Source organism: Seriola aureovittata, chromosome 11 (genome assembly GCF_021018895.1).
Source record: "Seriola aureovittata isolate HTS-2021-v1 ecotype China chromosome 11, ASM2101889v1, whole genome shotgun sequence".
Taxonomy (NCBI): Eukaryota; Metazoa; Chordata; class Actinopteri; order Carangiformes; family Carangidae; genus Seriola; species Seriola aureovittata.
In genome coordinates this window covers 13,316,395-13,341,722 of record NC_079374.1, presented here as the reverse complement: position 1 = coordinate 13,341,722, position 25,328 = coordinate 13,316,395, and the positions used below count along the sequence as shown (strand labels likewise).

General features: G+C 33.6%; 1 protein-coding gene across 1 annotated transcript in view; it reads right to left on the bottom strand.

Annotated features, from left to right (window-relative positions):
• Positions 1-25,328, bottom strand: part of pde11a (phosphodiesterase 11a) — a 75,826-nt gene that overhangs the window by 34,712 nt on the left and 15,786 nt on the right. Inside the window, exons 8-14 of the mRNA XM_056388848.1 lie at positions 22,097-22,164; positions 21,904-21,996; positions 20,850-20,900; positions 18,168-18,314; positions 17,894-18,001; positions 15,835-15,944; positions 13,337-13,427 (exon numbers count right to left, since the gene is read on the bottom strand). Of these exons, the coding sequence (XP_056244823.1) occupies positions 13,337-13,427; positions 15,835-15,944; positions 17,894-18,001; positions 18,168-18,314; positions 20,850-20,900; positions 21,904-21,996; positions 22,097-22,164 (668 nt within the window). The remainder of the gene's footprint in view (positions 1-13,336; positions 13,428-15,834; positions 15,945-17,893; positions 18,002-18,167; positions 18,315-20,849; positions 20,901-21,903; positions 21,997-22,096; positions 22,165-25,328) is intronic.

The following is a 25,328-nucleotide window of genomic DNA, read 5'->3' as shown; positions in this document are numbered from 1 at the left end:
CAAAAACGTCATAGTATAGTAAGTCATAAAGTGTCATAGTATAGTAAGGCAAAAAAAAGTGAAAAAAACGTCATTGTATATCAAGGCATAAAAATGTCAAAAAACGTCATAGTATGGTAAGTCATAAAGTGTCATATTATAGTAAGGCATAAAAATGTCAAAAAAACGTCAAAGTATTGTAAGGTATAAAAATGTCAAGAAACGACATAGTATAGTAAGGCATAAAGTGTCATATTATAGTAAGGCATAAAAACGTCAAAAAAACGTCATAGTATTGTAAGGCATAAAGTGTCATATTATAGTAAGGCATAAAAATGTGAAAAAAACGTCATAGTATAGTAAGGCAAAAAAAAGTGAAAAAAACGTCATAGTATAGTAAGGCAAAAAAACGTGAAAAAAACGTCATAGTATATTAAAGCATAAAGGTGTAAAAAAACGTCATAGTATAGTAAGTCATAAAGTGTCATATTATAGTAAGGCATAAAGTTGTCAAAAAAACGTCATAGTATAGTAAGGAAAAAAAAGTGATAAAAATTTCATAGTATAGTAAGGTATAAAAATGTCAAGAAACGACATAGTATGGTAATGCATAAAGTGTCATATTATAGTAAGGCATAAAAACGTGAAAAAAACGTCATAGTATAGTAAGGCAAAAAAAAGTGAAAAAACGTCATAGTATATTAAGGCATAAAAATGTCCAAAAACGTCATAATGTAGTAAGTCATATAGTGTCATATTATATAAAGGCAAAAAAAAGTCAAAAAAATGTCATAGTATAGTAAGGTATAAAAATGTCAAGAAACGACATAGTATAGTAAGGCATAAAGTGTCATATTATAGTAAGGCATAAAAACGTGAAAAAAACGTCATAGTATAGTAAGGCATAAAAATGTCAAAAAAACGTCATAGTATAGTAAGGCATAAAGTGTCATATTATAGTAAGGCATATAAACGTGAAAAAAATGTCATAATATAGTAAGGCATAAAAATGTCCAAAAACGTCATAGTATAGTAAGTCATAAAGTGTCATATTATAGTAAGGCATCAAAATGTCAAACAAAACGTCAAAGTATTGTAAGGCATGAAAATGTAAAAAAAAAAGTCATAGTATAGTAAGGCAAAAAAATGTCAAAAAACGTCATAGTATTGTAAGGCATTAAGTGTCATGTTATAATAAGGCATAAAAACATCCAAAAACGTCATAGTATAGTAAGTCATAAAGTGTCATATTATAGTAAGGCATAAAAATGTCAAAAAAACGTCAAAGTATTGTAAGGCATAAAGTGTCATATTATATTAAGACATATAAATGTCAAAAAAACATCATAGTATAGTAAGGCAAAAAAAAGTGAAAAAAATGTCATAGTATATTAAGACATAAACGTGTAAAAAAACGTCATAGTATAGTAAGTCATAAAGTGTCATATTATAGTAAGGTATAAATTTGTCAAAAAAACGTCATAGTATAGTAAGGAAAAAAAAGTGATAAAAATTTCATAGTTTAGTAAGGTATAAAAATCTCAAGAAACGACATAGTATAGTAAGGCATAAAGTGTCATATTATAGTAAGGCATAAAAACATGAAAAAACGTCATAGTATATTAAGGCATAAAAATGTCAAACAAAACGTCAAAGTATAGTAAGGCAAAAAAAAGTGAAAAAAAAACGTCATAGTATAAGGCAAAAAAAAGTGAAAAAAACGTCATAGTATATTAAGGCATAAAGGTGTAAAAAAACGTCATAGTATAGTAAGTCATAAAGTGTCATATTATAGTAAGGCATAAATTTGTCAAAAAAAGTCATAGTATAGTAAGGAATAAAAAGTGATAAAAATTTCATAGTATAGTAAGGTATGAAAATGTCAAGAAACGACAGAGTATAGTAAGGCATAAAGTGTCATATTATAGTAAGGCATAAAAACGTGAAAAAAACGTCATAGTATAGTAAGGCAAAAAAAAGTGAAAAAACGTCATAGTATATTAAGGCATAAAAATGTTAAAAAAACGTCATAGTATAGTAAGGCATAAGATGTCATATTATATTAAGGCATATAAACGTGAAAAAAACGTCATAATATAGTAAGGCATAAAAATGTCCAAAAACGTCATAGTATAGTAAGTCATAAAGTGTCATATTATAGTAAGGCATAAAAATGTCAAACAAAACGTCATAGTATTGTAAGGCATAAATTTGTCAAAAAAACGTCATAGTATAGTAAGGCAAAAAAAAGTGAAAAAAACGTCATAGTATATTAAGGCATAAAAACGTGAAAAAAACGTCATAGTATAGTAAGGCAAAAAAAAGTGAAAAAACGTCAGAGTATATTAAGGCATATAAACGTGAAAAAAACGTCATAACATAGTAAGGCATAAAAATGTCCAAAAACGTCATAGTATAGTAAGTCATAAAGTGTCATATTATAGTAAGGCAAAAAAATGTCAAACAAAACTTCAAAGTATTGTAAGGCAAAAAAAAGTGAAAAAAACGTCATAGTATAGTAAGGCAAAAAAACGTGAAAAAAACGTCATAGTATATTAAAGCATAAAGGTGTAAAAAAACGTCATAGTATAGTAAGTCATAAAGTGTCATATTATAGTAAGGCATAAAGTTGTCAAAAAACGTCATAGTATAGTAAGGAAAAAAAAGTGATAAAAATTTCATAGTATAGTAAGGTATAAAAATGTCAAGAAACGACATAGTATAGTAATGCATAAAGTGTCATATTATAGTAAGGCATAAAAACGTGAAAAAAACGTCATAGTATAGTAAGGCAAAAAAAAGTGAAAAAAACGTCATAGTATATTAAGGCATAAAAATGTGCAAAAACGTCATAATGTAGTAAGTCATATAGTGTCATATTATAGTAAGGCAAAAAAAAGTCAAAAAAATGTCATAGTATAGTAAGGTATAAAAATGTCATATTATAGTAAGGCATAAAAACGTGAAAAAAACGTCATAGTATAGTAAGGCATAAAAATGTCAAAATACGTCATAGTATAGTAAGGCATAAAGTGTCACATTATATTAATGCATATAAACGTGAAAAAAACGTCATAATATAGTAAGGCATAAAAATGTCCAAAAATGTCATAGTATAGTAAGTCATAAAGTGTCATATTATAGTTAGGCATAAAAATGTCAAACAAAACGTCATAGTATAGTAAGGCAAAAAAAAGTGAAAAAAACATCATTGTATATTAAGGCATAAAAATGTCAAAAAACGTCATAGAATAGTAAGTCATAAAGTGTCATATTATAGTAAGGCATAAAAATGTCAAACAAAACGTCAAAGTATTGTAAGGCATGAAAATGTAAAAAAAAGTCATTGTATATCAAGGCATAAAAATGTCAAAAAACGTCATAGTATGGTAAGTCATAAAGTGTCATATTATAGTAAGGCATAAAAATGTCAAAAAACGTCAAAGTATTGTAAGGTATAAAAATGTCAAGAAACGACATAGTATAGTAAGGCATAAAGTGTCATATTATAGTAAGGCATAAAAACATCCAAAAACGTCATAGTATAGTAAGTCATAAAGTGTCATATTATAGTAAGGCATAAAAATGTCAAAAAAAGTCATAGTATAGAAGGCAAGAAAAAGTGAAAATAACGTCATAGTATATTAAGGAATAAAAATGTCAAAAAACGTCACAGTATAGTAAGGCATAAAATGTCAAAAAACTTCATAGTATATTAAGGCATAAAAATATGAAAAAACGTCATAGTATAGTAAAGCATAAAGAGTCATATTACAGTAAGGCATAAAAATGTCAAAAAATATCAAAGTATTGTAAGGCAATTGCAAGGAATAAAAAAGTTTGAAAAATGTCATAGTATAGTATGGTATAAAAAAGTGAAAAAAATTTCATAGTAAAAAAAATTATAAAATGTCATGATATGCATATCACAGGGTGAACATACAACACCACAGAGACACAGCCATGACTGGGATTCGAACCAGGATTCCTTCCTGTGTCAAACACCAGTTCCAACCATTGTACTATATTATCAACCAACTGCTACCGAGCTACCCCATGACAAGGTCATACTATAGCAAAGACATAAGAAAATCATAGTATGACAAAGCTAAAGAAGTCAATGTATAGTAAGGTACAAACACATAAAAAAACGTCATAGTATAGTAAGGCATAAAAACATCAAAAAACATCACAGTATAGTAAGTCATAAAATGTCACATCAAAGGGTGAACATGAAAACTCCACACAGACACAGCCCTGACTTGGATTTGAACCAGGATCCTTTCCTATGTAAAGCAACAGTTATAGCTATGGTACTATATTACCAAACAACTGCTACTGAGCTACCCCATGATAAAGTCATAATATAGCAAAGACATAAGAAAATCATGGTATGACAAAGCTAAAGAAGTCAATGTATAGTAAGGCACAAACACATAAAAAAACGTCATAGTATAGTAAGGAATAAAAACATCAAAAAAAACATCACAGTATAGTAATTCATAAAAGGTCATATCAAAGGGTGAACATGCAAACTCCACACAGACACAGCCCTGACTTGGATTCGAACCATGATCCTTTCCCATGTAAAGCAACAGTTAAAACTATTGTACTATATTACCAATAAACTATTACTGAGCTACCCCATGAGAAAGTCATAATATAGCAAAGGCATAAGAACATCATGGTATGTCAAAGCTAAAGAAGTCATAGTATAGTAAGGCAAAAAAAAGTGAAAAAAATTTCATAGTATATTAAGGCATAAAAACATCAAAAAATGTCATAGTATAGTAAGGCATAAAAATGTCCAAAAACGTCATAGTATAGTAAGTCATAAAGTGTCATATTATAGTAAGGCATAAATTTGTCAAAAAAACATCATAGTATTGTAAGGCAAAAAAAAAGTGAAAATAACGACATAGTATAGTAAGGCATAAAGTGTCATATTATAGTAAGGCATAAAAACGTGAAAAAAACGTCATAGTATAGTAAGGCAAAAAAAAGTGAAAAAAACGTCATTGTATATTAAGGTATAAAAATGTCAAACAAAACGTCATAGTATAGTAAGTCAATTGCAAGGAATAAAAAAGTTTGAAAAATGTCATAGTATAGTATGGTATAAAAAAGTGAAAAAAATTTCGTAGTAAAAAAAATTATAAAATGTCATGATATGCATATCACAGGGTGAACATACAACACCACAGAGACAGGGCCATGACTGGGATTAGAACCAGGATTTGAACCAGGATTCCTTCCTGTGTCAAACACCAGCTCTAACCATTGTACTATATTACCAACCAACTGCTACCGAGCTACCCCATGACAAAGTCATACTATAGCAAAGACATAAGAAAATCATGGTATGACAAAGCTAAAGAAGTCAATGTACAGTAAGGTACAAACACATAAAATAACGTCATAGTACAGTAAGGCATAAAAATATCAAAAAACATCACAGTATAGTAAGTCATAAAGTGTCATATTATAGTAAGGCATAAAAATGTCAAAAAAAGTCAAAGTATTGTAAGGTATAAAAATGTCAAGAAACGACATAGTATAGTAAGGCATAAAGTGTCATATTATAGTAAGGCAAAAAAAAGTGAAAAAACATCACAGTATAGTAAGTCATAAAATGTCACAAAGGGTGAACATGAAAACTCCACACAGACACAGCCCTGACTTGGATTCGAACCAGGATTCTTTCCTATGTAAAGCAACAGTTAAAACCATTGTACTATATTACCAGCTATAGAGAGCTGCTACTGAGCTACCCCATGACAAAGTCATAATATAGCAAAGACATAAGAAAATCACGGTATGACAAAGCTAAAGAAGTCAATGTATAGTAAGGCACAAACACATAAAAAAACGTCATAGTATAGTAAGTCATAAAGTGTCAAAGTATAGTAAGGCAAAAAAAAGTGAAAAATCATCATAGTATATTAAGGCATAAAAATGTCAAAAAACGTCATAATGTAGTAAGTCATATAGTGTCATATTATAATAGGGCAAAAAAATGTCAAAAAAATGTCATGATATAGAAAGGCATAAAAATGTCCAAAAACGTCATAGTATAGTAAGTCATAAAGTGTCATATTATAGTAAGGCATAAAAATGTCAAACAAAACGTCAAAGTATTGTAAGGCATGAAAATGTAAAAAAAAGTCATTGTATATCAAGGCATAAAAATGTCAAAAAACGTCATAGTATGGTAAGTCATAAAGTGTCATATTATAGTAAGGCATAAAAATGTCAAAAAACGTCAAAGTATTGTAAGGTATAAAAATGTCAAGAAACGACATAGTATAGTAAGGCATAAAGTGTCATATTATAGTAAGGCATAAAAACATCCAAAAACGTCATAGTATAGTAAGTCATAAAGTGTCATATTATAGTAAGGCATAAATTTGTCAAAAAAACCTCATAGTATTGTAAGGCAAAAAAAAGTGAAAATAACGTCATAGTATAATAAGGCATAAAAATGTTGAAAACGTCATAGTATATTAAGGCATAAAAATGTCCAAAAACGTCATAGTATAGTAAGTCATAAAGTGTCATATTATAGTAAGGCATAAAAAAAGTTCAAAAAATGTCATAGTATATTAAGACATAAACGTGTAAAAAAACGTCATAGTATAGTAAGTCATAAAGTGTCATATTATAGTAAGGCATAAACTTGTCAAAAAAACGTCATAGTATAGTAAGGAAAAAAAAGTGATAAAAATTTCATAGTATAGTAAGGTATAAAAATGTCAAGAAACTACATAGTATAGTAAGGCATAAAGTGTCATATTATAGTAGGGCATAAAAACGTGAAAAAAACGTCATAGTATAGTAAGGTAAAAAAAAGTGAAAAAACGTCCTAGTATATTAAGGCATAAAAATGTCAAAAAACGTCATAGTATAGTAAGGCATAAAGTGTCATATTATATTAAGGCATATAAACGTGAAAAAAACGTCATACTATAGTAAGGCATAAAAATGTCCAACAACGTCATAGTATAGTAAGTCATAAAGTGTCATATTATAGTAAGGCATAAAAATGTCAAACAAAACGTCAAAGTATTGTAAGGCATGAAAATGTCAAAAAAAAAGTCATAGTATAGTAAGGCAAAAAAAAGTGAAAAAACGTCATAGTATATTAAGGCATAAAAATGTCAAAAAACGTCATAGTATTGTAAGGCATAAAGTGTCATATTATCTTAAGGCATATAAACGTGAAAAAAACGTCATAATATAGTAAGGCATAAAAATGTCAAACAAAACGTCAAAGTATTGTAAGGCATGAAAATGTCAAAAAAAAAGTCATAGTATAGTAAGGCAAAAAAAAGTGAAAAAACTTCATTGTATATTAAGGCATAAAAATGTCAAAAAACAACATAGTATAGTAAGTCATAAAGTGTCATATTATAGTAAGGCATAAAAATGTCAAAAAAACGTCATAGTATAGTAAGGAAAAAAAAGTGATAAAAATTTCATAGTATAGTAAGGTATAAAAATGTCAAGAAACTACATAGTATAGTAAGGCATAAAGTGTCATATTATAGTAAGGCATAAAAACGTGAAAAAAAACGTCATAGTATATTAAGGCATAAAAATGTCCAAAAACATCATAATGTAGTAAGTCATAAAGTGTCATATTATAGTAAGGCATAAAAAAAGTAAAAAAAATGTCATAGTATAGTAAGGTATAAAAATGTCAAGAAACGACATAGTATAGTAAGGCATAAAGTGTCATATTATAATAAGGCATAAAAACATCCAAAAACGTCATAGTATAGTAAGTCATAAAGTGTCAAAGTATAGTAAGGCAAAAAAAAAGTGAAAAATCATCATAGTATATTAAGGCATAAAAATGTCAAAAAACGTCATAATGTAGTAAGTCATATAGTGTCATATTATAGTAAGGCAAAAAAATGTCAAAAAAATGTCATAATATATTAAGGCATAAAAATGTCAAAAAACGTCATAGTATTGTAAGGCATAAAGTGTCATATTATCTTAAGGCATATAAACGTGAAAAAAACGTCATAATATAGTAAGGCATAAAAATGTCAAACAAAACGTCAAAGTATTGTAAGGCATGAAAATGTCAAAAAAAAAGTCATAGTATAGTAAGGCAAAAAAAAGTGAAAAAACTTCATTGTATATTAAGGCATAAAAATGTCAAAAAACAACATAGTATAGTAAGTCATAAAGTGTCATATTATAGTAAGGCATAAAAATGTCAAAAAAACGTCATAGTATAGTAAGGAAAAAAAAGTGATAAAAATTTCATAGTATAGTAAGGTATAAAAATGTCAAGAAACTACATAGTATAGTAAGGCATAAAGTGTCATATTATAGTAAGGCATAAAAACGTGAAAAAAAACGTCATAGTATATTAAGGCATAAAAATGTCCAAAAACATCATAATGTAGTAAGTCATATAGTGTCATATTATAGTAAGGCAAAAAAAAGTAAAAAAAATGTCATAGTATAGTAAGGTATAAAAATGTCAAGAAACGACATAGTATAGTAAGGCATAAAGTGTCATATTATAATAAGGCATAAAAACATCCAAAAACGTCATAGTATAGTAAGTCATAAAGTGTCAAAGTATAGTAAGGCAAAAAAAAAGTGAAAAATCATCATAGTATATTAAGGCATAAAAATGTCAAAAAACGTCATAATGTAGTAAGTCATATAGTGTCATATTATAGTAGGGCAAAAAAATGTCAAAAAAATGTCATAATATAGAAAGGCATAAAAATGTCCAAAAACGTCATAGTATAGTAAGTCATAAAGTGTCATATTATAGTAAGGCATAAAAATGACAAACAAAACGTCAAAGTATTGTAAGGCATGAAAATGTAAAAAAAAGTCCTTGTATATCAAGGCATAAAAATGTCAAAAAACGTCATAGTATGGTAAGTCATAAAGTGTCATATTATAGTAAGGCATAAAAATGTCAAAAAACGTCAAAGTATTGTAAGGTATAAAAATGTCAAGAAACGACATAGTATAGTAAGGCATAAAGTGTCATATTATAGTAATGCATAAAAACATCCAAAAACGTCATAGAATAGTAAGTCATAAAGTGTCATATTATAGTAAGGCATAAATTTGTCAAAAAAAACTCATAGTATTGTAAGGCAAAAAAAAAGTGAAAATAACGTCATAGTATAATAAGGCATAAAAATGTCAAAAAACGTCATAGTATAGTAAGGCATAAAAATGTCGAAAACATCATAATATATTAAGGCATAAAAATGTCCAAAAACGTCATAGTATAGTAAGTCATAAAGTGTCATATTATAGTAAGGCATAAAAAAAGTTCAAAAAATGTCATAGTATATTAAGACATAAACGTGAAAAAAACGTCATAGTATAGTAAGGCAAAAAAAAAGTGAAAAAAACGTCATAGTATATTAAGGCATAAAAATGTCCAAAAACATCATAATGTAGTAAGTCATATAGTGTCATATTATAGTAAGGCAAAAAAAAGTAAAAAAAATGTCATAGTATAGTAAGGTATAAAAATGTCAAGAAACGACATAGTATAGTAAGGCATAAAGTATCATATTATAATAAGGCATAAAAACATCCAAAAACGTCATAGTATAGTAAGTCATAAAGTGTCAAAGTATAGTAAGGCAAAAAAAAAGTGAAAAATCATCATAGTATATTAAGGCATAAAAATGTCAAAAAACGTCATAGTATAGTAAGGCATAAAGTGTCATATTATATTAAGGCATAAATTTGTCAAAAAAAACTCATAGTATTGTAAGGCAAAAAAAAAGTGAAAATAACGTCATAGTATAATAAGGCATAAAAATGTCAAAAAACGTCATAGTATAGTAAGGCATAAAAATGTCGAAAACGTCATAGTATAGTAAGTCATAAAGTGTCATAGTATAGTAAGGCAAAAAAAAGTGAAAAAAACGTCATTGTATATCAAGGCATAAAAATGTCAAAAAACGTCATAGTATGGTAAGTCATAAAGTGTCATATTATAGTAAGGCATAAAAATGTCAAAAAAACGTCAAAGTATTGTAAGGTATAAAAATGTCAAGAAACGACATAGTATAGTAAGGCATAAAGTGTCATATTATAGTAAGGCATAAAAACGTCAAAAAAACGTCATAGTATAGTAAGGCAAAAAAAAGTGAAAAAACGTCATAGTATATTAAGGCATAAAAATGTCAAAAAACGTCATAGTATTGTAAGGCATAAAGTGTCATATTATATTAAGGCATATAAACGTGAAAAAAATGTCATAATATAGAAAGGCATAAAAATGTCCAAAAACGTCATAGTATAGTAAGTCATAAAGTGTCATATTATAGTAAGGCATAAAAATGTCAAACAAAACGTCAAAGTATTGTACGGCATGAAAATGTAAAAAAAAAGTCATAGTATTGTAAGGTATAAAAATGTCAAGAAACGACATAGTATAGTAAGGCATAAAGTGTCATATCATAGTAAGGCATAAAAATGTCAAAAAATGTCATAGTATAGTAAGGCATAAAAAAGTGATAAAAATCTCATAGTATATTAAGGCATAAAAACCTCCAAAAAAAGTCATAGTGTAGTAATGCATAAAAACTTTTTAAAAATGTCATAGTATAGTAAGACGTAAAAATGTTGAAAAACATCATAGTATAGTAAGCCATTAAAACATGAAAAACATCATGTTATAATAAGGCATACAAAGTCATAATGTAGCAAGGCATTAAAAAACATCACAGCATGGCAAAGCCAAAGAAGTCAAAGTATAGTAAGGCATAAAAACTTCAAAAAACAACAAAGTATTGTATGCAAAAAAAAGTCATAGTATAGAAAGGCATAAAAACATGAAAAACGTCATGTTATAATAAGGCATAAAAATGTCAAAAAAAAAGTCATAGTATAGTAAGGTATAAAAATGTCAAGAAACAACATATTATAGTAAGGCATAAAGTGTCATATTATAGTAAGGCATAAAAAAGTGATAAAAACATAAAAGTAAAGTAAAGCATAAAAATGTCAAAAAAGCGTCATAGTATAGTAAGGCATAAAGTGTCATATTATAGTACGGCATAAAAACGTGAAAAAACATAAACGTAAATTCAGGCATAAAAATGTCAAAAAATGTCATAGTATAGTAAGGTATAAAAATGTCAAGAAACGACATAGTATAGTAAGGCATAAAGTGTCATATCATAGTAAGGCATAAAAAAGTGAAAAAAATCTCATAGTATATTAAGGCATAAAAACGTCCAAAAAAAGTCATAGTGTAGTAATGCACAAAAACTTTTTAAAAATGTCATAGTATAGTAAGACGTAAAAATGTTGAAAAACATCATAGTATAGCAAGCCATTAAAACATGAAAAACATCATGTTATAATAAGGCATACAAACTTCAAAATACATCATACTATAGTAAGGTATGACCATGTGATAAAACATATATAATATATAAAAAGGTCCAAAAACATCACAGTATAGTGAGGCATAAAAAATGAAAAAATGTCATCATATATTAAGGCTTAAAAATGTCCAAATATGTCATGGTACAATAAGGTATAAGAATTTCATAGTATACCAATGCATAAAAACATCTAAGAGCGTCATAGTATAGTGAGGCATAAAATGTCATATTGTCCATATCGCAGGGTGAACATGTAAACTCCACACAGACAGGCCCCAAGCTGGGATTCAAACCAGAAACCTTCTTAGTGTAAAGCTACATTTCTAACCATTTTACTACATTGCCAACAGGCATTAAAAAACATCACAGCATGGCAAAGCCAAAGAAGTCAAAGTATAGTAAGGCATAAAAACTTCAAAAAACATCAAAGTATTGTATGCAAAAAAAAGTCATAGTATAGAAAGGCATAAAAACATGAAAAACGTCATGTTATAATAAGGCATAAAAACTTCAAAATACATCATACTATAGCAAGGCATAAACAAGTGAAAAAAACGTCAAAAAATGTCATGTAAGGCATAAAAACTTGAAAAAACCATCATAGTATATTAGGAAAAAAATGCCCTAGTATAGTAAGTCATAAAAACGTCATGGTATGGTAAGGCATAAAAATGTCAAAAAAACATCCTAGTATAATATGGCATAATTGTCATAGAGTAGTACAGCATAAAAATGTCATAAAAACATTATAATATAGTAAGCCATAAAAACTTCACAGCATACTAAGGAGTAAAAAGTTGAAAAATGTCATAGTATAATAAGGCATTAAAAGCTCAAAAACATCATATTATAGTGAAGCATAAAAACATCATAAAACATCATATTATAGTCAGGCACAAATTGTCTCAGTATAGTAAGGCACAAAGTAAGGCATCGTGGTAACGCTAAAGAAGTCATAGTATAGTATATAACTGTATATAGAATATATAGTATACAGAAATCATAGGCATAAAAACCTCAAAAAACGTCATAGTATAGTGAGGCATAAAAACCTTATATTATAGTAATAGTCATAGTATAATAATACATAAAAAGGTCATAGTATAGTAAGGCATTAGAGTTGCCAATAATGTTTTTGGACTGCAGGAGTACTCGGAGAGGGCCCACACAGGCACAGGGAGAACATGCAAACTCCGCACAGAAAGGCCACATGACTTCACTCCAAACATAGTGCAAAGAAATTCACCAAGTTATTGGTAGGGACAATTCTGTCCTCCCAAAATATTGGTAGGGATATGTTCCTACCATCTATATGCAAACCTAGGCCCTTGATTCAACATGTTGTTCAACATACTTAGCTCACTGTTTCCCCTGTTTCCAGTCTTTGTGCTAAGCTATGCTAACCTAACCATCTGACATCAGAGTGGTATCAATATACTTATCTAACTCTTGGCAAGAAAGCAAAGTAGTATATTTTCCAAACTGTCACACTATCCTTTTAACTGCAAAACTTTAATTTCGTTCCACTTGCAGAGTAACAGGTGTTTCTCCCACCAGACATGTTGACTAGTAATAGCAGGAAAAGAACAGCAGTTAGTAATAACATTAAATATTACTGCATTTCATTTAAGTGAGCTAGTTCCAGGATCCTGGTACTGAGCATGCTGTCAAGAACACATCTGATGGACCTGAGCCATTATTCACACAATTTGTTTCACTGCTGTTTTTTTCTTTTTAATTGACTTGTTGCAATCATTATTAAAGGAAGTCTGTCAAAAAATTAATTTAAGAACAAACCACAGCAGAGTAAACAACTTCCTCAAGTGGAAGGGTTAAGAACTCGTTTGTAAATGGTATTTGAAATCATAATATGAAATGTATTGCACAAATACAACATGCGGTGGTTGGCATAAGCAGAACCTTCATGGTAACGGCATTGCAGCAGATATTGGAACATAGTGCACCTCGCTCTGCAGGATCATAACAGCATGGTTGAAGTGGTGGTGCTCCAGCGTAGCAGAGGTCCCATAAAGCAGAGCGAGGGCTGAGCCCGTCCTGACACACACACACACACACACACACACACACACACACACACACACACAAGGATGAAGAAGAGGGATAACATAATCAGCATTAAGCACATACTGAGAAACAAAGTCAGCTGTTGAGTGTGTTGTAATTCCCTCACCAATTCACTCTGCATACTGTCGCCAACTTATGGCTCAATAATAAAAGAAGCTGGAGAGTCATAACCTAAACTGCAGAAGAAATTCAGCTGTTCAACATTGAGTATGATCGTCATTCAACGTGGAGAAAAAATACTCACGAGAGCCGCGGCTTGTGTTCTGAGGGTAAGGGATGTGGGCCAGGGTTTTAAAGTTTGGGATATTCCATTAGCTTTTGTAATATTTTAGCGCTGCCTTCAGTTTTTATTTTGGTTAATTGTAAGTGTAGTTAATTTTATTTTTATTTGTCATTTCCACAGTAAACATACAGTTATAATGAACATATGTGGTAGTCCTAGCCTAGTGTGCTAATTTGTTTTTCAAATGTTCAGTTTTTTATCTAGTTTCTGTTCTAGTTTAAGTATTAAAGTGACCATGATCATGCAGCATTAGGACAGTAATATGTTTTTCATTGTGTTAGCTCTGTATGCCAACAAAAATGAAAAAATGACAATTAGATAAAAGTGCTGGCTTTTAGTTTAAATTGTGTTCACATCACATCTTGGGTGAACCCTGTAGGACTCGTTGTCCTTTTCATAAATACATACATTTTTTTGTAGAATGAATCTTAAACAAACAAATTTCTTTTTTGGGGGGCCAAACAGTGAAATATTCTTCATTGTCCAACTCAGTCAGCTGACTTCAGTTCAACTTGCTGAAGACCAAAAAAAAGGCAAATAACCCCTGAAAACATCACGAAGTAAAGATGGCTGCAGTACAGGTCTGACAGAATATTAGCAGGGAACAAACATTGCAAATAATATGACCACAAATATCAAATATGATTTAATCTAAGTTTATGTTAACTTGTCCAATTATTTTCTTGTACCTAAAACTGGGGGACATGTACAAGAAAAGGATGTAATTCCTATAATTTTCATATGCAATGGGGGTAAACTGCATTTAAATCTCATGGTCATTGAAATTTCTATTTGAAGTCTAATATGCTGGAGTACAGAACCAAATCAAAAAATGTTTATTTTTCCCAATACATCCTCAATTACAGTTACAGTACACCCACTGATGAAGACGATATACATCTCTATAGACAATAAACTAAAGGCTCTGAAATTCTGTTTCAGAGAAGATGTGTTCATTGTGAAAATCTGCCTTATTGGCTACAAGAGCTTTATTACCTCCTTTGTCTTTTGTCCGCCTAAACTAATTTTCTAGCCGCGTCAACAGTCATCTAAATTCAGACCATTTAGCTCAACATAACAAACAAAAACTCCAACTATTTCGACAGCCGATGTGATGAGACAACATTTCAAGAGCTAAATGGATGCTCATTGGGGGCTAAAAACAAATCAGCCAGTTGGAGAGAACCATCTCATCTCAGGATGTACTTTGGTTGAACAGAGACTCGTTCAAGCTCGCAGATGAAAATACGGAAATGTTTCTGAGTTCAGCTAATGGTCATGTCCGTCTTCCACCTGGTTTCAATCTCGGTTCCAGATTCAGTTTATTATAATACCTTAACCAGAGAATGCTAAATTTAAGCAACTGAATAGCAATTTTACCTGCTGATCTAAATGTGCTCAGAGTCAGCAGTGTTTACAGTCTCTTCGTTAAGCAGACCCTTATATAAGCCTTATACAACTTGCCACTTGACTTGCTGATCTGGGCTGCTACTGCAGACAGCTGCGGTTGGGAAAACACACTATAAACAGTGTGTAGGAGGGAGCATGTTTGTGTCAGGGACGGAGAGAGAAAGAGAGCGGGAATTGCTTATCTAGCCCCAGTGTAAAAGTGAGGGATTAGTTCCTAATAAAGTTAGGTGAAAATAATTCAGTAAATCAATTAAACTAAAAGTAATTTAGTTAAAATGGTTAACTGAGAGATTAAGATAATTTAGTCATAAATAAGGTAGGATGTAAATAGTTGAATGAGTAAATTCAGATTTTTAATATTTTTTAGGTCTATAATAGATTTGCTAATTTTGGTAATGTTCATTTTGTTGAATATTATTTTGAAAGTTTTTATATATCATTTTCAAGGGGTTTTGTTTCATTTTAACTTAATAGGTGAACACTCTCCAATATACTCCAAAAATCAGACAGTAAACTTTTGTTCCTTTTCATTCATAAGAGTTGCCTGGGGTCAATTATTTATAATATAGTATAGTTGATGTGAATAAATGCTAAGTTTGACAGTTTCTGTAGTGCTTAATAGAGCATTATACGTTTCATTCAAAAATGTCAGCATGATATAGAGTGTTGGGGTGCTGCACTTACTTGGCCTGAAAAGCGTTGTTGGTGCCCCTGTGGTCCAAGTCATGGCACACACAACCTACAATAAGTGCTAAGATCTCCACCTCTGTCAGAGTCTCCTGGAAGCCCGCCGTCTGATTGGCACAGAGGAGAGGAGACCGATGAGAAAACAAGCAAAACACACAGTCTGCGCCCCCACCGCTGCATCTCTTCTTCTCTTATTCCATGACGCTGTGAGGGCTACGTTGAATAAAAATGGAAAACACTCCAACAGCAGCAGCATCCTAAAAAACAGTATCTCCCTATAATGCCAGTGGGACTGCAGTAACACAATCACACAGGGAGATTTATTGCTTGGATGAATGGGTTCTGGAGGCCATGTCCTGAATGAGTCACTATGGGTCATTGTGAGGATAGTGGCAAAGATAGCACGGGCCTCTCATTAAAACACATGGCAGGAGTGTGGAGGGGCCCAGAACAGCTTACACACTATTATTTCATTTCCCTCTGCCAATAATCAATTCAGATGGGACGCCATGCACTAATGCTGTGCTTGATTAAATGAACTACACTGTGCTGTTTGTATAAGAGCTCGTGTGTGTCTGTGTATATGTTAAGTGTGTGTGAGTGTGTTGCCCCAAGGACCCGATAAAGTGAAGGCGTACTGGAACTATATGAAGTAACTCTCTTGGGGTCTCTATTTAAACAAACATCTCTGGTTCTGGCTCTGCACAGAATAGGCTGTTTGTATAGATAGAAATGCAATGAGTCGTCATTTAACTCTCTGTAATCTGAACACAGGAATGCATCATGAACTATCTAACTTAATATCAGGGCATCAATAAGCACTGAAGTTGTGCATCCTAACCTGACACCTGACATTTCTCACTTTTACTTTGATGAAACTCCAGTTGCTGCAGCTCCCTCTACCTCCCCAATCCGCAGTGATATAACAGGTATGAAGCTCTTTTATTTGAATAAAAGGACCAACTAGAATGGCACTCTGCAGAGTGCATATCTCCGCCAAGGCCAAACATCTCAACACCATATACATGTCTGATTTTTTACATGAAGATAGATACATTATTTCCTGAGAAATTGCCTGTGCTGAAAAGTGTTGAAACATGCCCTCAGTTGCAATGTTAAGGAAAGCGATAAAAAATAATTCCTGGATCTGCCCCTTTAACTAGATATGCCCCAAACTTTATTTGGTTCTCCCGTGGTCCATGCTCCATCCTTAACAAAGTTTGGTGCAAATTGGTTCCATACTTTTTGTCTAATCCTGCTGACAAATTGACAAAAAACAAACAAACCAACAAACAGACATGGGTGAAAACATAACCTGCTTGGCAGATGCGAGTTCATCTGGTACAGCTTTTTAAAGCCGGTTGAAGCAGAACTAGTTTTAACTCCTTTATATACCAGGGGGTCCTGAGACAATGTGAGAAGAAAAAAAAATTTTCAGACTTTTATGAACTTTTGGCAAAGTATGGGATAGTTTCACCTTTCTGAGTCTCAAACTGTTATTTCATTGAAACAATCTGAGACGTTTAGAGTGGACACCTCTTGTTAAATGTTAAGTGACCACAATAGACACTGCTTTTTTGTAAGGGTTGGGAACCACTGGTTTGATCCATAACTATGAATTGTATTATTCAGTGTTTTTTTTTAATGTAAAATCTTAAATCTGGAAGGTAACTAGTAAGTATTGCTGTCAGGTGTCAAGTAAATGTGGTGTAAAAGTACAATTTTCCACCTGAAATTTGGTAGCATAGAAATATATTGTAGCATAAGAAAAAAACACTCAGGTAAAGCACAAGTACCTCTAAATTGTACTTAAGGACATAAGTACATGCTTGTTACTTCCCACAGTTGTTGACCACCTCCTCATGTGGCAGACTTTTGGTAATGCTGATTTAACGCTAGGATTTATTCATTAAGGCAAGAAGAATCCTTGGAAATTGTTTGAGAGCTCCATCAAGAGCAAATGGAAGTGTATGAACCTTTGCTACAAATTGTCAGTTCTGTGACGCAAGTGTCTCTGACTCAAAACTTAATGATCTACAGTTAGCATGATCTTTACCGTTAGCATGGCAAACATGCACTGGCAGACGTTGAACGCATGTCTCCAGTTGTGGTAGAGGACCATTCTGTAGTTTTTTCTGACAGTCAGCAGCCATCTGCACAGTGTCTGGAGGGGAAGATGGAAGAGAGAGAGAGAGAGAGAGAGAGAGAGAGAGAGAGAGAGATGAGCACATGGGTCGGCAGTTGTCGTGAGGATATCAAAGGAGCAGGGTTCTGGGTAAATTCAGTCAAGTATTCAAAAGGAAATAGACAAAGAAAGTCAGCGGTCTAACCTCATAGTCGATCTTGAATTTCTGCACCATTCCCAACTCCATAAACATTCTCAAAGCAGCCGTTATCATGGCGTCAACATCCAGAGAGAAATCATCAAAGGACAGCTTATCGATGCCCAGCTCGCAAACCAAGGGAATGTTAGCAGCCTTTTTCATCATGGTCGGATAGATACATCGAGGGTGAAAGAGAAATTGAGAATATGAGTTCAGAGAGCAGAGGAGGATGGAGAGGTCAGAGGATGCTCTGCCATTTTCAGATGATACATGGAAATATGGAGACATGCTAATTAAGACTCTGAGGACTCATTCGGAGACGGCTAAGATTAATGAGGGCGAATTTCACTGTTATTTACTTTCAGAGCTCATTGACAAACATAGTTGTGCAGCAGTGATCATCAACAGCTTTTTCTTCCATTATTAAACAAAGAAAAACACATAACACATGTGTGATTCCAATTAACCATATTCATACTGAAGCATCCATGTCTTCTGTCTTCAGTGTGGTCTAATGAGATATGTCCTTTCTGGCTCGAGTCAGCATTTGTAACGCAACCGTTTCATGCAGTGTAACCTGCATCTCATTCCAATGAGTCGAAGCTCTCTTACAAACTGTGTTACAGTTTCAGTACAATGCTGTCTGTCTTCCTCTCATGTCTGACAGCCACCAGAGACCAGTGTTTCCCTCACAAATGTTTGCCTGTCAGGTTGGCAGGTATTCTCCTCTCTCTTAATTCACAGCCCCGGGTAACTAAATGTCAACCAGGTTTGTTTGCCGCTGTTACGGCTCCATATGTAGAGCAGTTACGAAAGAAAGTGGGGGAAAGGCAGGGAGCAGAGCACGATGCTGGATGAGGGGGCTGAAAGATCACACAAGCACATTGGAAAGCAGGGTTCCTACTTCACGGTAATGGCCACAGGGGAAAATCCTACACATGAAAGTGCAGGAAAGTAGGTCATATCTATATTTCAGATGTGTCATGCCAATTAAAAATGTAGATATTTTCATTTTTTCATCTTTATAAATAATGCATTGAGAATGATTGCCTATTGATTGAAGTAATCCATTTCAAATACCACAATTAGTTTATTTTCATTGGGGAATTCTCGGCCCATATTTATGCATCCACGCTTCTGTGGAGGAACTAGAGAATGGAGTCTAGAAGACAGACTACCAATAACTCCCCTGTGTTGCCATAGATTTTTTCTTTCCCATTAAAATGAATGAGATATTGTTATTTAATTTTAAAAAAAAAAAAAACATCTTAATTAAACGGGCCATGAGCAAAACAAACACTCTGTGGTGTAATTTTCAAAGATTTTACCTTGGTGTACACCACAGTTACATTTTAGGCATCAGAGCACTATTGTCTTGCTTTTATGAAGTGGAGGTTTAATAGAATCATAATGCACCTTTAATACTGTTATTTTCTCATGTCTTAATTGAACTGAATATCAGGCCAAGATATTAAGGAGCATATCTACTGAAGTAGGAGAACAATACAATTATATTATGGCAATTATCTGCACCACCAGAGCAAACCTGATAATCACAAATTGTAATACACAGTGTGCATACATACTGCAAACTACAGGAGACACCATCCTGACCGGATCAGAAAATAATCACATGGTTCCTTTTGGAAGGCAGTGACAAACGGTCTATTTTGCCATATGAGGACTTGTTGGAATATTCCACTAGGGTGTAAGAAATGGCTCCATATCATCCATCATCCTCTACTTTGTGGAAAAAGTATCTTCGAACACAGTTATTCAGAGTTGCGATGAGCCTTTTAGCGACATTTGTCTGTTATTAAAGGCAAAGCATACTTCATGGCAGAAACAACATGTGCTCCTATGAAGTTTACAGGTGTAGGTGTGCCTATTCATTCCTACTTAAAGTGATGGTTCAGGTTGTTTTACATGGGGGTTGTATGAGGAGCTTATCCATAGTCAGTGTATTACCTGCAGTAGACTTGAGTTAGAGCGCTCCCAGTTTAGAGAAGCAGCCACTGTAAACAGCCCTTTCCTTTGACACTGGATTTTCTCAACTGTTAAACTTCCATATTCCTACACATAAGTGCACTTACACCACGCACTGTATAGTGCCGCAGATCAGCTGTTGAGTCATAAAGGGCTCTTTGACTGCAACATAAAGCAGTGAAAATATTAAAGATTATTACTTTATTATACTGGTTTTTTAGGTGGCCCGTCCATAGCAGTAGATTGATCAGTTTCTTTGTCGGTACTCCTGCCTGCTTCTCCAAACTGGGAGAGCTCCGACCCAGACCTTCTGCAGGTAGTACACTGATACACCTTTAATACACATTTGGTGCTCTAATGAGTTCCTCCTGTATTTATGTGGAATTGACTTAAAATAAGCTACAATTCCCATATTCATGATAATGAAGGAACACGTCACCCAGTGGCTCAGTTATGTGTTTTTAAAAATGTAGGTCTATGGCACAGAGGATATAAGATATAGCAGGTTTTGACTACACAGGCAATGTTACTGCTGTTAAAGGATAAGGCTTTAAGAACAAGCAATGTCTTGAGTTGTGACTTTAATATCTGTGTTGAGCTCAGAGTTAAAAAACTGAATCCCCCAGACTACTGTAACTGTTGAGAGAAACAAATGGGTTCACTGAGACAAATGTAATGAAGGCGACTGTGAATATCTGTTACCTTGAATTTGTCAACTTCAGTCTTGGAGCAAGTGGCATGGTAAGACAGAACCTGCAAAATAATGACATCGTGTCACTCAAGGTATTTTTCAACTCATTAAAATAACCAGTAAGAGCTCCAAGAGAAGCACAACTGTGGCTACGGCTGAAAATACTGCACATTTGTATCGCTGCATTTCAGTGGATCTTCCAGATGAGGAAGTTCACACTCACTTCTGGAACAGTCTACAAGAGCATAAATGTCAGCCCTGATTCCATCGCCATGTTCCCTTCATTTCCTGAGAGAAATACCTCGCACAGACCTGCAGTTGCTTATTTGATCATAAACGCTCATGTTTATTCAGTGCTGCCAGAAGCAATGCATCTACATATTAGTGCATTCTGTGTCTCTCCTTTAACTGCTCTATCTCTCTGTTCCCCACTTCTCATATCTTAAAACACAGCTAACTACTATAATGCACCTGGAAGCTTCCTATTGTAATCTAAGGACATACTGTAAAGGCTGAGTAGTGCTGAATGGCTACATACTGCAGGGCAGATGAGGGATTGCTTTTCACTGCTTCTCATTAATTTTCAATAAAACCTTTGTGGGAAGGTTATCTACAAAGAGAGATCAGCACTTTTTTCATGCGTACATTTTTGTGGAAATATGAGTCTGAAAAAAAAAGGAGCCGAACACAAAGGCCCCTGAAAGCAAATAAGTCAGAAGAGGTTTTATGTTAGCCATGCAGAAGCCATTGTTTCCGGAGTTCTGGGGAAACGTTTCATCATAAAGCATATGTTGACTGGAAAGGAAAATAAAGGTATGCCTAAGGAAACATAAACACAGTGAACATTGACAAAAGGAAACTGAAGTAGAAAGCATGGTCAGCGCAGAGTCAACTGAAGTCAATGCCCTCAAGCAGCATTACAGTTTGCATAGTAATGTTTTTGCAAATTTAAGCAAATAAAAAGATTTCTTGTTCAAAACGTGGAAGAAATTTCATTTTCTTTTTTCTTTTTTTTTTCAAAATGTGATATGAGGCAGGTAATCGAATGAGACGTTGTGTTCTTACATCCAAAGCCACAGATTGCTTAGCCCAAGACTTCTTCACCTGGTCGTACATGATGGTGTTGTTGATGCCCAGTCCACAGAAGATCACAAACGCCTGAGAAATGAGCAAAATGCAAAAAACACTCAGCTACAACAGTTTCCTATGCACCGGCAGGATACTTTATGTAAAAAAGATATAGGTGCAAGTGTAATACCTCAAAGAGACGCTGGTCTGCGTCATCAAATGGTTTCCCGTCAAGCCTGTTGAGCACTTGAGCGACACCTGTTACACAAAGCCAGTTTATCCATACAATAGGAATTTATCAGTAAAGTTTTAAGCTTGAAATTGGCGAGGCTCTAGTGCGTATAACCTGCCTCCAATTAAAAGAGGCTCAAACCCACACACTGCATGTCATTGACTAAAATGCATTATTAATGGAAATTAAGCAGAGACACAACATCCTATCATGTAAAAAGCTGTATAAGTATATGCAGAAATTCTACAATAGTATGTGTTGTGTCAAACTATGTTAAAAATGTCAGTAGACACGATGAAAACACCATGCCACATATATTATACTGACACGTGGTTATACAAAATGACATATGTATTGTATATATACTGTATATATTGTCCACAATGCGGCAAAGCCTTTTTATGTGAGCAGTATTTTCTGTTCAGATGGCTTCTTTCATCATCTAATTAGAAACAGAAAAGGCTTTGTTGATAAGGCACAAATATTTAATTGATGACTTTTATTGTTACTGAAAAATTATGCTAAAAGGTAATCACACAAAACATTATCATTTTTATATATCTCCGGGAGGTCAAACAAACCTGCCATACTGACATTTTAATTTCAGTGTGTACCTGGAAATCCACAGAGGTTAAGGGATTAGTGCTGTAGCTGAGAACAATTTTCACTGTGGTGTCATTAGATCTAAAAATCCAGGTCGTCTCAGATCTATTACTGCTCTCTCTAATGAGCATGTAGTTTGTGATGAGTTGTAGCTCAGGTGGCCCAAAGCATAAGCAAATGAAATGGCTGCTTAGAGCCCTGCGGCCATCACATAGTCTTTAACTACACCATATTCCCACTGTCACAAGTGTTATTTTCCATTATCATAACAATTACCAAAAACCAATATTCGACAACAATTTACAGCATAATCTTTTACATAGATGACCCCACCGTGTTGTGTGGCTGTACGATGCAGCTTATTCACCGGGTGTCGAATTCTGCTTAGATGGTACATACTAAATTATACCAAACAGCCAGGCTCAGCTCAAAGTAATCTTCATAAAGTTGCTGTTTATCATAATGGGACAAGCAGTTAACATGCTTTTTTATTTTTTATAGAACAACAAATTGCTTTTACCCAAAGTGTCTTTTGTCTCTCAGGCGCCATCTACTGATTTTGCACACAAAGCAGAACCTATGCAGGAATGGCTTAAAAAGCAATGTTAATGTCCTGGAGTGGCCAAGCCAGAGATAAGATGTCAATCCAAGTGAGAACAGATTCTTTTTTTTCTTTTTATTTAAAAAAAAAAATCCATTCACTGAGCATGAGCATTTTCCCAGAGAAGAAGGGGGGAAATGTCACAGACTCAAACCTTTAATTGTTGCTCAGCTTCACATATCTAAAACCTCTTCTAAACACCTTCTAAAACCTTTTTAAAAACTTTTTTTTTTTTTACAGATTATGATCACTGTGAAGCTCACTGCGATCAGGTTTCTCTCACTCACTCACCATCCATCCATCCATCCATCCATCCATCCGTCCATCCATCCATCATCCGTCATCTACACTCAGTCTTCCAGGTGCACCCCGAGTCTATCAAAGGTCTGTCAATAGACAAACCAGCTGAAACTAAATGTACAGATTCACATGTTTAATATGATCATAATGCTGGTCTGAAACTGTCAGCAAGGGATAGATCTGAATCCTGACCCCACACATTACACAACGGTGAGCAGACGTTTATCAAACTGTAGTTACAATCCTGCTATTGTGGAGTGTTTCTGACCTAAGGCAATTCAGTTAAATAATTCATTTACTTATTTCAAAGTTACCTAGTTGTGATGTGATGAAATTATGAATAAAAAATTTGGCAGTCTGGCTCTCTCTGAATCACCATCCACATCTCCAATTTTTTTCAGCAGTACAAACAGAATCAGAAACAAAATGGTAATTCAGTCTAATTATCAGACTGGCAAAACCAACACTTTTTATAATCGTTTTAGGTATCTGAACCATCAATCATCCCAAAAAAACACAACACGAAGTGCCGGCTACGTTTATTACAGTGAATTTTCACTGCATATTGCAAAAGGAAGCGTTCGAGTTGATTTTACTCACGGTTAATATTTGACATTAAACCTCATCATTGTGGAATATATAGTCACAACAGTATTTCTTGTGGTTACATTCTGAAGGAGCTGGATGTAACCTTGGCAGATGACACAACGACATTTGTTTTTTAAGTGGATGTATCCTTGACTTGAGAATTTAATCTCCTGCTGCTTTGTTTGTATAATGGTTTTTCACTCCAGATCCTCAGGTGCCTCCCACACATACAAACACACACACACACACACACACTACATTTCTTTGCCCCTTCACTGTTTCTGTTCTTCCTCTTCTCTCTCTCCTCCCCGACAAATGCCCTTACACCTACGCAAAAAAAAATGTATATGTGAGCACACACGGACATCACACTCACACATACACACGTAAAGGTCTTAACCAACCATCTGCAGCAAATATGCTGACCACTTTGCACTCAAATAAGACTAATGACTTCCTGCATGAAATCTCAATGGACCAGGTGGAGTTGCTGTCATTGCTCCTCCTTGCAATATCCAGCACCAAAACCAGGCAAGGGATCAATGATTTTTTTTTTTTTGAGTGTCAGTGTGGTGTCGGCCTGGGCCTGATTCACAAAGCACACAGTCAGAAGAAGGGAACCTCCAGGTGCAGAGTGGTGCTGCAGCACGGATCGAATCACACACATGCAGCCACAGCTGAACGTACGCTCAAGCTTCCCTATTGTCTACTATGCAGCATAAATGGAAGAAAACAAATCAGAAACCTACGTTATGAGTGCATGTGAGTGCTGTATGATGTTAGTGCTGAATATGTACTGTACACCTGCATTATACGTACAACATGTAGCCAAAAGTATGTGGACAGCTCTCTTTTGGTTTGTGGCTGTTTTTCATGATTTGATCCCAGTTTGAGGAGGGTCCTTCACTGTTTCAACATGCCTGTGCCCATGTGAAGAGAGAAGTGGTTGTCCCAGTTTGGTGTGGAAGAACTGGATTGGCCTGCACAGAGCCCTGACCTCAGCTACATCCAACACCTTTGATGAGAGCTGAAATGCTGACTGCGAGCCAGTCCTTATCACCCAACGTCAGTGACAGCACCACTAATGGCAAATCCCTG